Here is a 12,766-nt window from a genome sequence, read left to right on the forward strand (position 1 = left end):
AAGACAAAAAGGCCACCAACAGATTGGGAAAGGATTTTTACCAATCCTAAATCTGATAGAGGACTAATATCCAATATATACAAAAAGGTCAAGAAGATGGATTTTTTGGTGTTTCAAATTTGTTACTTTCTCTTAACCAAGATTCTAGGCATTAGATTCTTGAACATTTTTCACTAGACCATTGTTTTCTAATTATTGCTCCACTACCACTCACTGTGAGTAAAAGATATCTGCTTGAAATGAAAATAAATAATTTACAATATGAGGCAGATTTCTATTATTTCAATCTAGAAAAGGGTTTTGTATATTTTTGTATATTTTTTTTCCTTCATAGTCCTGAATATTGAACCCAGACACTTATATGTGCTAAGGCAAGTGTTCTAAAGAAACTATAAAAATTATAAATTACAAAATATCAGTGCATGTTTCCATATTGAATTTTAAACTTTAATACCAAAAACATCATTTTAAAAACTAAAAGACAAGCATTAAATGCATAGAGCCACTTTGTCTGCTGCTGCATGGAACAGAATGAAACCTTTCCCTGCCTTGGTCACCTTCCGGAGGCAGGGATGGGAGATGTGAGCTCAGGCATCCTGCAGCTGGGCACCAAACGATTCAAACCATGATGTTTATTGGTGCTGAATAAATGCACTCATTTAATGGGCATTCCACTGCCCACTAAAACACAGCATCATGAAGAGTTAAAATAGTTTTGAGACATTAAAGAAAGAAGTTTATTTTTGTGGCTCTCTCTTACTTACTAAGAGTTTTTAAAATTAGGAATAGGAATTATGTTTAACAAGTTTAAAAGAATTATAACCTCCAAGTTATTGTGACTAGTACTGGTATTTTAAAACTGTATACTGATTATGTTTTTCAGTAGTAATTATTATTGTCATTTGTATGGTTTTATGCTGATTAGCAACCGGGGGCCTTTTTAATGGAAGGCATTATATTCGTCCTCAAAACATATATATACAATGGAACTACTGTGTACCAAATATTATGTCAAACAAAGGGAAAAACCCTGAAAGGTATGATGGAGACTCCCTCCTCAAGGATCTTGCAGGAGAGTGGGTAGGTTTTACAGTTTTAGAAAATGTAATGATGATGTGCTACCTGTGGATGGTGACCCCCAGAGAGGCTGCATATCAGATATTTATATTATTTATAGCAGTAGAAAAATTACAATTGTGAAGTCACAATGACACCACAACATAAGAACTGCGCCAAAGGGTCACAGCAATAGGAAGGTTGAGAACCACTGTATCAAACTATAAAGGGCTACGAGGTGTGAAATACTAGGCTTTGAGGATATCAATAAAGCAAAGATGACACTTCCCCAGTTTTGAGAATGGGTTTGCTTAGGGCTCAACTTATTCTCAGAACACTGACACCTGGATTCCTACAGAACAGAAATAGAATTCGAAGCCACCAGTCAGCTCTAATCACAGGCTCAGTAGAGCATGGCAAGGAACAGAGAGTCAAGGGCCATCATTTCTGTGTGGCCAAACATCACTTTCCCGTATCTCTTAGGTTCCCCAACTGGACAAATGCAGAGACTTGAAAACTCTCCGCCTCTGTCAGTTTAAAATCTTCCTAGTCTGAGAAGAACCCATGAAGAGACTCCTCACACCAACTTCCCTTCAATTGAAAGTCTCTATCAGTTCCCATAAAGCTTATAATACTGTACTGGTTCATTTTGTGTCAACTTGACACAAGCTGGAGTTATCACAGAAAGGAGCTTCAATTGGGGAAATGCCTCCACGAGATCCAGCTNCAAGNCATTTTCTCAATTAGTGATCAAGGGGGGAGGTCCCCTTGTGGGTGGTGCCATCTCTGGGCTGGTAGTCTTGGGTTCTATAAGAGAGCAGGCTGAGCAAGCCAGGGGAAGCAAGCCAGTAAAGAACATTCCTCCATGGCCTCTGCATCAGCTCCTGCTTCTTGACCTGCTTGAGTTCCAGTCCTGACTTCCTTGGTGATGAACAGCCGAATAAACCCTTTCCTCCCCAGCTGCTTCTTGGTCATGATGTTTGTGCAGGAATAGAAACCCTGACTAAGACAAATACAATATAAGTTGACATTATATTTCTCAGCAGGCTCCATTAATCCAGACCTAATGGTTAGAGTCCAAATCCTGCAATCATTGCTGGCTTTGGTCATGCAATGTTTATCTACTCTTTGCCTTGTGACATTCTCTATGAACTATACTCAACTTTTTCTAATAGGTTCTACCTGGGGTTTGTTTGTTTGTCTTGAGGCATAGTCTCATAACTCAGGCTGACCCTTAGCTCCTGATTTTCTTGCCTATATATTACAAATGTTGGTATTACAGGTATGTACCACCAAGGTCAGCTGCCTTATCCTGTGGTCTTTCCATTGATAGGCCTGGCCTGTCACATTAGCACATGTGTCCTCTAAATATAAATCCTCTTACATGTCTTCTCAAGTCATTTAAAAGTGTTTGAGTCAATCTCTACTAAAAAGGAGCCTTGCACATGCATGTCTGCATTCTAGACACCAAGGCCTCATTGTTTACAGTGAGTAGCTGCTTCTCTTCCCATCCTTTATCTTCAGTGTGTTTCTCCTTTTCTACTCTGAAAGATTCATGAAGACACATATCAAATGCAACAGGGCCTGCAGGAGAGAGTGCAAAACTGGAACAGAATCAGGAAAGGCCAAGGCTCCATATACCTTCAGAGGACACTGTGCAGACATCTGGAGAAGAAGCTGAAGCAGGCCGAAACATGGTCGTTGAAGCTGGGAAAGTTTGCCCGCCTGATTGACTACATGATTTGTCAGAACCTTGTATCCATCTTAGAAGATGAAATATCTTCCTTTATAGCCAATACTCTGCAAGTGAGGTGGTGGGAGGGGTGGGAAGGCAATCAGAAACCAGACTATATGGGGGTGGGGTGTGTACTTTCATCTGACCCTACAACCACTCCTGATTTTTCTTTTATAGGCCCCAAGGCAAAACCCCTTTCTCTTATCACAGCTGGTCTTTGATGACAATGGTCAGTTGTCACCTATGCCCCGTGTTGAATCTATAATCCAGGATCTCATTAAGAGCCTGCAGGCTATCAAGACCTCTGCCTTAAAGGTTTCTGACTTGGGCAGAGGGTGGGCTCTTGGAATTCCTAGTCCTATCCCTTATGAAATTTGAAGTTCTCAGCCTGACTAAAATCCTATTATTTCTCTATTTCTGTTCCTTCTCTGTTTTCTGATGTGAAGGTACTGCAGTCTACAGATCTGAGGACCTCCAGAGATCTCCTGTATTCTGAAGGTATTTAAAGGGGCTGAGATGGGATAAGAAGTCTGAATGGAGGGGAAGGGCACATGTAGACTGCAAATGGCATAGGAAGTAGACAAGAGAGTCAGCCAGTACAGGTCAGACCTTGGATGTAATAGGGCAGCTCTAAGCTGGGTAATGTTCATGCCTACTGGGAAGTAGAGTCTAGAGGGAGTTGTGCACGCTAATCTATGTGCTTATGTACACGTGCTTGCTAATTCATGTGTGTGATGGGTATGTGTGTGTGGATACATTGTCTGTTCCCTGATTCACCTCACATCCCAGGTTTCCTCCATTTTCATGTACACTTTATTTTCTGTTGAGTTTGATTGCTATCCTAATGTGTGCTTGTCTGATGAGCTCTGCTTGTTCAACTTCTGCTTTAGCTCCTGTGGCTGTGCAATTTATGATAAGGAAGGTTGAGGTTTGAGATATTAATCCTCAATTTTAAAAAGAAAACTTTAATTAAAAATGGTTTGTGCATTGGTGTTTTGCAAGGGTGCTGCATCTCTCTCTTTTTTAAAAAAGATTTATTTATTTATTATATGTAAGTACACTGTAGCTGTCTTCAGATCTTGTTATGGATGGTTATGAGCCACCATGTGGTGGCTGGGATTTGAACTCCAGACCTTTGGAAGAGCAGTTGGGTGTGCTTACCCACTGAGCCATCTCACCAGCCCATGTGCTGCATCTCTTGAAGCTGGAGTTTACAGACAGTTGTAAGCCATGTGGTTGCAGGGAAATGACCCTGGTCAGCTGGAAGAGCAGCCAGTGCTCTAACCACTGAGCAATCTCTCCAGCCCAAAATCTCAACTTTGTCAACCATCCGAAAGAAAATACATCTTGATATCACTTTGTGTATGTGTGTGTTTCAAGATATGGTAACAACCCTGGCCCTCCTGGAACTTAATGTATAGTCCAGGCTGGCCTTGAACTCATAGAGATCCACCTGCCTCTGCCTCCTGAGTGCTGGGATTAAAGGCATGTGCCAACATGCCTGGCAACATCTCCTTTCTTCAGGGTAATAATGCTGTCATAAAAAATCATTAAAAGCATTAGATACCTTTTAATTTTCTAGCCAACTGGTATATCTTCATGAAGAAGAATGAAAAATGAAGTTAGTTTTATGGAATCATTCACAAGAAGGAAAAGGTTCTGGAAAAGGAGTCTGTATTTTGTGTAGATAAACACATATAGATCACATTTGTTGGAGACATATTTTCCAAAAGTAAGTTTAGATTAAGTGGCAAAAAGTATTTGTGTTTTACATACTCATAAATGCTGGTATCTTGAGGCCATGACCGGCTTGGCCCACTCACTGGTACTTTGGGACTTGTGCCTTTACCCTAGTTGTTAAAAATATTACCTATTTGAGTTCCTAATTGCTTTGTCATTTTCATGTGAGTATTTGCAGAGATTTAAAAATAGTTTTTATTATTGACATCTTAGAATCCGTTCTGTTGTTAACATTGTTATTGTTTGTATGTGGAACAAGCTATAAGGTATTATTAAGCAAGAAAAAGCTGGAAGGTTATTGCAGAAGTGTTTCCTATCCTTACTGTCTGGCCCAGGAGTTTCCAGGTTCTTGGCATGCTATTGAAAGAATTGAGAGATCACACACAAATAGCAAAGCAGCAAGATGTTTTATTGAAAGAGACAGTACAGGACCCACTGCAAGGGAACAGCAGGCCACTTGGGCTAGAGTGCCAAGAGCTTGTGGCTTCCTTTTGAGGGCTCTATGAAGAGGAAGAAGAGCTAGTTGCTAAGTGGTATAGTGTGATTGATTTCTTTGTTTGAATCAACAGGCTTGGGTTATGCAAACCTAACTTTGTTGTGCCTGTCTTTTCCTATGATGCATCGATTTTGATCATAAGCATGCCCAATTATGCATAGGCATAAATAGTAAATAAAGGATTTACCCTGCAAGTTTGCTCTGAACATATTACTGTGTCTGAATTCAAAACTGGTTCACACTGAATTGGACCCCTGCCTCTGGTTCCTAGAAATATTCTGCAACATGTCTGAATAGAAACTAACCACAAGGGGGAGTTAACAAGAACTTGCTAAGGGAAATAACTTATTCCATTGTTTGAAGTGGAGTCTACCCTTCAGCTACATTTCAGTACAGGTGGGGATCCCAGGTTGTTAGCAATGGAATGCTTGCGTAGTGTAAGTCAAGTAGACTCCATATTTCTAAGCTATCCTCTGCAAAGGCAGTGAAAGATAATAATGACATGGCTTGGATGAATTTGGTCAAATGATGGTGGATGTGGGGAGACTTAGTTGGATTCTGGGTATAGTTGAATGTAGACTCCACATGTCAGTGTGGTGGTTTGAAGGAGAATAGCTCTGATGCTTGAATACTTGCTCCTCTGTTGGTGGAACTACTTGCATAGTAATGGGCAGTGTGGTGTAGCTTTTATTTTATGTTTCTCTTTTCTGCTACTGTCTCCTAACAATATCTTCTCTGGCCCATTCTTGGCTCAACTGTCACCAACTGTCTTCTCTAACCCTGCTCTCTGACCCTACTCTCTATCTCCTGGAACCACTCCTCTTCTGCCAGCTGTACCCTATTATTCTCTAACCCTAATCCTATTCCTCTGTCTTAGCTTCTGCAGGCTTTTCTTAGATCCCAGAATTCTAGGAGGCAACCAACTCTGAAGGGCACATGGTCCTTTGAAGGGCTAGGCACACAAAATAAATCACACTACAGTGTAGCCTTGTTGAAAAAGTGTCATGAAGACAGGCTTTGCGGCTTCAGAAGTCTCTTACCCTTCCTAGTGTGCTCTCTGCCTCCTGTTTGTAGTTTCGAGATGTGAGCTATCAACTCTTCCTGCTGGCATGCCTTTTTACCAAAAATACTAACTCTGGCAATTAACCAGTTCCTAAAATGTTACTGGGAGAAGGCAGGCCCGAGGATAATTTCTTGGCATAGTCAATCAATATGCATCTGTTTCTCTCTTTCTCTGTTCTGTAGAGGGCAGAATACTCCTAAAGTGCACTTCCTAGTCTCCTTGCAGCTAGATAGCCTATGTGATGTAGGTTTTGACAATTAGATTCATCTGAGCTGTCAATTCAGAATTAAGTTGGAAAAAAAGAGAGGGGAGGTTCCAGGGTCATAGAATAGTGTTAGAGAAGAGAGTTGGTGACAGTTGAGCCAGAAGAAGCTGAGTCAGAGAAGATATTGTTAGGAGATGTGCCAGTTAGCCAGACTCTAGATATTCAGCCTACAATACTTTTGCTTTTCTCATCTCTTAGTTTCTTTGAAACTCAATAAGTTGTAATAATTTCCCTTTCTGCTTACAGTAGGCAAGTTCTATTATCAACATGTGAGTTCTGGCTGATCTGCTCCTCCTATGGATTTGCTGTACTATGTTAATTAATGTTGATGATATATGTATAGACTCATCCAGAAGCAGGGAATGGGAGCATAGTGTGCAGCGAGTGTGTGCATTCGTGGTAGAGAGAAGGTTTGTGTAGGGCTTTAGAGAGTGCTCATGGACTATTATATCATGTGTTCCACTAGACAACAAAGACCAGGACTCAAATGCAGAATTTCTGATGCCCAAGTTTCATGGAAAGGCCAGCGATGCTGTTCACCTCTTCTGTGGCCCTAATGTAGGATATGTGTGGCCTTGGAAGTCTCATGCAATTACTGATGTCCTGGAAGTCCGTGGGCACAGGCTCCGGGGTCAGTTTCTGCACCCCAATTATGATCATGTGCAGGAGGACTTGGACAAGAATCCTGGAATCCAACAGGCGCTGGCTGTACAACAGGCACTCTTGGAGGTGAGAGCTTAGAGGAGTTGGCTGCTGGCTGCCAGCTCCCATTACAGCTGCTGACTTCTGCTTTACACATTGTATTTGTCCATAGGATATGAGGCAGGAGGTGCAGGAATTCTGCAATAAACACAAGTGGGTAGAAGTCATCTATGAGTTCCTGAAAGCCTGGAACTCTCAGAAGCTAGAGGACCTGAGAGGCTCTCCTATTAATGATTATGTAAATCTGGTAATCCAACTGAAAAAGTGGCAGGAACGTGTCTCCAATATGCCTGTCGAATTACTGACAAAAGGCAAGTTGCTGCTCCTGAGTGGCCGTGACGTCCAAGAAGAGTTGGGTAAGTGCTTCTTGTCTTCCCTATGTCTCCCTCCTTACATCCATGCACATGGGTTACCATGGGGCTAGAATATCCTCTAGGAAGCTTTGCTTCAGGTCCCTCTTTGTACCTTTGTGGCCTTCCAAAGCTCTAGTTCCTAGCCCCTTCTTTTTACCATCAAAAGTATGGCTCTTTTTGGCTTTCCTGGATTCCACTTTGGAATTCCCTGTATTCATTAGGAATAATGTTCCAGTTAATGAAAACATTTCTATTCTTATAAAGAAAGGTCAAACCAAATATGATTAAGAAGCTTAGCTTGAGTTTGGATTTCTTCACAGAGAGTCTTGGGAATCTAGGATGCTCCTTTCTTGAGTATAATGCTGCTAAAATTTCTGCTACCATCTGCACGCGTGAGAACTTCCTCTCTGTTCTTGCCTCACACTGTCGTCCTACCTCTGTGGACTGTGGCAAAAGAGTGCACTCTTCCTAGTTAATGAGGACTCTTCCCATTGTCAGTGGCCACTCTGGGCCAGCTCACTCTATTTTGAATATTTGGTCAGTTCAGAATTCTTAACACCACTGATTTTTATTCTCAAGTATTCTCTGCTCCATTTTGCTTCCATAGGAACCCTGGCACCAGGGCAGCCCACTACATTGTACAATATCTACACAGAGTATAACATTCCCTTGCCTGGTCCTAGCCCTCTTGATACTGATGATTCTGGTGCTGCTGTATTACAGAATGGTGTAGCTGGCGTGTGTTCTGTGCATATTTTCCCTTTTCTGTTTAAATGTGTGTGTGTGTGTGTGTGTGTGTGTGTGTGTGTGTGTGTATAGTGCAGTTCACAGTGTGTAGGGTACAGGGTGCATAGGAGGGGCATTGGATTTCTTGGAGCTGGTGTCATGTCCAACATGGGTTCTGGGAAACAAACTTTGGTACTCTACAAGAACAGAAAGTTTTCTTAACCTTTGAGCTGTTTCTCCAGCCCCAGCCTTTGCTGAATTGGCATAGCCATGGCGCCTATTGCCATGGCAGCTCTTTGGGAGTTTAATGAAGTCTTTTTCTTGTCTCTTGGGTTTGCCACTTGACTTAACTGACCACTTCTATGTTACCTTAGGATCCCTTACTTCCAACACAGAAACTGCAACAAGGCTCAGTGAGATCAATGTTCTGCTATCTGTGGTATCTCTGGTCATTTGGGATCAGGAGGACTGGTAAATATTGGGTTCATCTCCTTCCTGCCACAACACAGCACACTACAACTTTTACTATGCAGTGACTGCTTACAATCAACACAGGGAGCCATTTAAGGAGGCCTCTTCCCAAAGTTTCATATAAAAGTGGGACTTTAGAACACTCTGGTCTGTTCCCTCTTCAGTCCATCTACTTTTCTTTTTTTGTTTCATTTTGTTGTTGTTGTTGTATTTTCTTTTTAAAAAAGATTTATTTATTTTATGTATGTGGGTATACTGTTACTTTCTTCAGATACACAAGAAGAAGGCATTGGATCCCATTACAGATGGTTGTGAACCACCATGTGGTTGCTGGGATTTGAGCTCAGGGTCCCTGGAAGTGCTCTTAACTGCTGAGCCATCTCTCCAGCCCATTGTTGTATTTTCTAAACAGGTTTTCTCTCACTGTCCTGGAGCTCACTCTGTAGACCAGAAAAAAAAAATCCAAGCTCTGCCTGCTTCTGCCTCCCAAGTGTGGGCATTAGAGGCTTGCTCTCTTATTCCGAGCCCTCCTTGTAGGTCATACTCTACTAGGTCAAGGCCAATTATTGATATTCCTAGTCCTGAGAACTCTGGCTTATAGTCTCTCTCTCTCTCTTTTTTCATCTCCCCTCTACTCTTTCTTATTTCCTGTTGGAAGAATGGCTTATGCTGTCTTGTACTAGCTATGAGCTGGCTGGCCTCACAGAAGCTTATGGTGAGGTAAATTAGGAAGCCACTGCTTTGCTTCCTTAGGAAATATGGAGGCTGTTTTGATCCTCTCACAGGCTCAACCATAGTATCTATTTACAGGAGTAAGTACTGGACTCAGACAGACAGACAGACACACCCCACCACCACCACCACCACCACCACAGGCCTGCTTTCTTTATGAAGGTGGGAACCTTTTGATAGCACCTGCCTGCCTAGCCATCCCGGCTATTGCTCCCAGCTGGATGAATGCACAGACCTCATGAGTTTTTATGGACCACTGAGGCTTCCATCTCAGGGGCAGGGGTTTCTTCTAGCAAGACAGGACTGGTTCATTTTCTCTGACTTGGGCAGGCTTTTCTTTTTTTTTTTTAATTTTATTTATTTTTTATTAGATATTTTCTTTATTTACATTTCAAATGCTATCCCGAAAGTTCCCTATACCCCCCCACCCCTGCTCCCTTACCCACCCACTCCCACTTCTTGGCCCTGGCCTTCCCGTGTGCTGGATCATATAAAGTTTGCAAGACCAAGGGGCCTCTCTTCCCAGTGGTGGCTGACTAGGCCATCTTCTGCTACATGTGCAGCTCTGGGGTACTTTGGCACTGCCCAGGGTCTTTATTTCTTTCTCATTTGTACCCCCAGGACCCACTGACTTCTTCAGTTCAGAGTTGAGTGTCCTCGTGCCCTAGCTCTGTTTCTCTCTAGCTTTGTGATGCAAGACACTCAGCTTTGGTTTCTCTGTAACGGAGGCAGGGTAATGTGTCATGCTAATATGTCATTCGGGATTACAGGAAGAAAAATAAAATATTTTTTTCCTTTTTTGGCTTTATTTTTTTAATTACTTCTATAAGTAACTGATAGAAACAATGGCATTTTTACTTCCTCTTATTCTCTATCTGCTTCATTTAGCTGACCATCCTTGATGTTAATTCTGCTCCATTTCTTTCTAAGCCCACTTGAACAGAGAAAGGTAGAAATACACCACACCCAACTTAACACTAAGTCTTTGCCTTTCTTCTCCTGTTTGATCTCTCTCAAATGTTTTCCAGTTCATCTTCACTCAGCTCTTAGATGCAAGGAGCCCTAACACTTGCTCACACCATTGCCCCTTCATGTCATGTGACAGCACTGCTGCACTCCCACATGGTCCTCCTGGTACCACAGCAGCAGCATTCGGTGGCCTGGTGGCCATCCTCACCAAGGGAGGTGCTCTATTCAGCACAGGTGCTCTTCAAAAGCTCCGTCTTGGTAGGTTTCATCAGATTCATTTCTCGGTGCCTAGTTCTCTTGTATACTCTTTCCAAGTCTCTGAAAGTGCCATTCACAGTGGATCTCAATTGTTTGCCCTCCAAACTCACAATTCTACCTATCAGTTGCATAGATGCTAATAGGGGGTAGGTGGGTTTACTTTCTATATAACATTATATAGTATATATAATAAAAGGAATTACAAATTCTAGCTACCCCATATAAAAGACACATGATTCAGGTGTTTTATTTATGAGCTGTAAGCCTATACCGGAGGGGTTTGGAGCTATTTTAACTTATATCCCACCCACATGTCCCTTGTTACTTGCTGTTTCACCTGGCTATGTGCTCATGTCCATCTCCTCTTATGGTGCCTTCCTCTTCTGTTAGTCTCCTCTTCTTCCTCTCTTCTCTCTACTTGCAACCCCCAGCCAGGTAACTGAAAACCTACCTACCTCTATCCAACTGTCCAACCACAGGCTTTAGCCTTTTATTGATGTGTGTGTGTGTGTGTGTGTATGTGTGTGTGTGTGTGCGTTAGCAGAACATTGATCCCACTGGACCTGAGTGCAGTTTCTGTGTTGGAAATAAAGGATCCTAAGGTAACTTGGGGAACAAGGTTACATAACATCATTTGATGTATGTAAGGTTCTCCTTATCTGGGACCAACCAGATCTTGGGGGCCAGTATTTAGCTTTTGAATATATAGCAATACCAGTCCAACCCACTACAGTATATAAAATAAAATAAAATTGTAATATTATATATGGTATATGTGTATACCACAGACTATATGTATACATGTCTAACTCTATTTTATGTTTATAACCTGAACTATAATGGAGCAAAGCGAAGCTCTCTAAATCTGAATCACTATTCTACATTGCATAAAGTGGACTAAGTACAGCTAACCTCTCTGAGCCTTTATGTGCTTATTCATAAAATAAGTATAAACAACAGTACTTACTCAAGGGGAGCCTATGAAGGTAGTGCAAATTAATGCATGTGAAGTACTTGAAATAATGTCTGACATATAATAAGTACTCAGTACTGGATTTGTGATATATATCTTTACATTGCATTTTGATGTCCTATGCCTATTTTAACACAACTAAACTTGAAAAGTTCCTACACCATTGTAGCAGTCAGAGTTTAATTGTTTCTTTTTAGTAGTATTTAAAGTAATAATAACTTATACTACTACTGATATCTTAAGAGTCAATGAATTATATCATATGGATATTATTTCTGCCTTCTTTGTAAAAGAACAATATACTTGGGGCTGCGGAGATAGCTTAGTGATGAAGTATGTGTACTGCTGTCTTAGTCAGGGTTTCTATTCCTGCACAAACATCATGACCAAGAAGCAGTTGGGGAGGAAAGGGTTTATTCGGCTGTTTATCACCAAGGAAGTCAGGACTGGAACTCAAACAGGTCAAGAAGCAGGAGCTGATGCAGAGGCCATAGAGGGATGTTCTTTACTGGCTTGCTTCCCCTGGCTTGCTCAGCCTGCTCTCTTATAGAACCCAAGACTACCAGCCCAGAGATGGCACCACCCACAAGGGGACCTCCCCCCTTGATCACTAATTGAGAAAATGTCTTGAAGCTGGATCTCGTGGAGGCATTTCCCCAACTGAAGCTCCTTTCTCTGTGATAACTCCAGCTGTGTCAAGTTGACACACAACTGGCCAGTACAGCTGCTCTTCCAGAGGATCTGAGTTTGATTCCCAGTATCCCAAGTACACACTCAGGAAATCAAATTTAACTGGCTTCCTCTGGCACCTACGATTCCTTGTACATACCCCAACCAACCAACCAACCAAGCAACACACACACACACACACCACTAGTACAACTAAAAGTAATAAAAATAAAACATTGGGCTGGGGAGATGGCTCAGCGGGTAAGAGCACTGACTGCTCTTCCCAAGGTCCTGAGTTCAAATCCCAGCAACCACATGGTGGCTCACAACCACCCGTAATGAGATCTGGAGATTCTGAAGTCAGCTATAGTGTACTTATGTATAATAATAATAAATAAATCTTTAAAATAAATAAATAAATAGAATTACATTTATATATTTGTTTTGTGTGTGTGCACATATCACGGTGCATGTATGCACAAGCATGAGTGTGTGGGTGTGAAAGTCAGAGGACATTCATGAGAATCAGTTCTCTCCTTCCACCATGTGGGTGCTGAG

The 12,766-nt window shown here is 41.8% G+C and overlaps 1 protein-coding gene across 1 annotated transcript in view; it reads left to right on the forward strand.

Annotated features, from left to right (window-relative positions):
- Dnhd1 (dynein heavy chain domain 1) overlaps positions 1–12,766 on the forward strand; it is a 64,809-nt gene that overhangs the window by 13,691 nt on the left and 38,352 nt on the right. The window contains exons 8-12 of the mRNA XM_029538025.1: positions 2,608–2,862; positions 2,969–3,106; positions 3,238–3,289; positions 6,822–7,084; positions 7,170–7,413. Coding sequence (XP_029393885.1) covers positions 2,608–2,862; positions 2,969–3,106; positions 3,238–3,289; positions 6,822–7,084; positions 7,170–7,413 — 952 coding nt within the window. The remainder of the gene's footprint in view (positions 1–2,607; positions 2,863–2,968; positions 3,107–3,237; positions 3,290–6,821; positions 7,085–7,169; positions 7,414–12,766) is intronic.

The sequence above is a fragment of the Mus pahari genome, chromosome 1 (assembly GCF_900095145.1).
Source record: "Mus pahari chromosome 1, PAHARI_EIJ_v1.1, whole genome shotgun sequence".
Classification (NCBI taxonomy): Eukaryota; Metazoa; Chordata; class Mammalia; order Rodentia; family Muridae; genus Mus; species Mus pahari.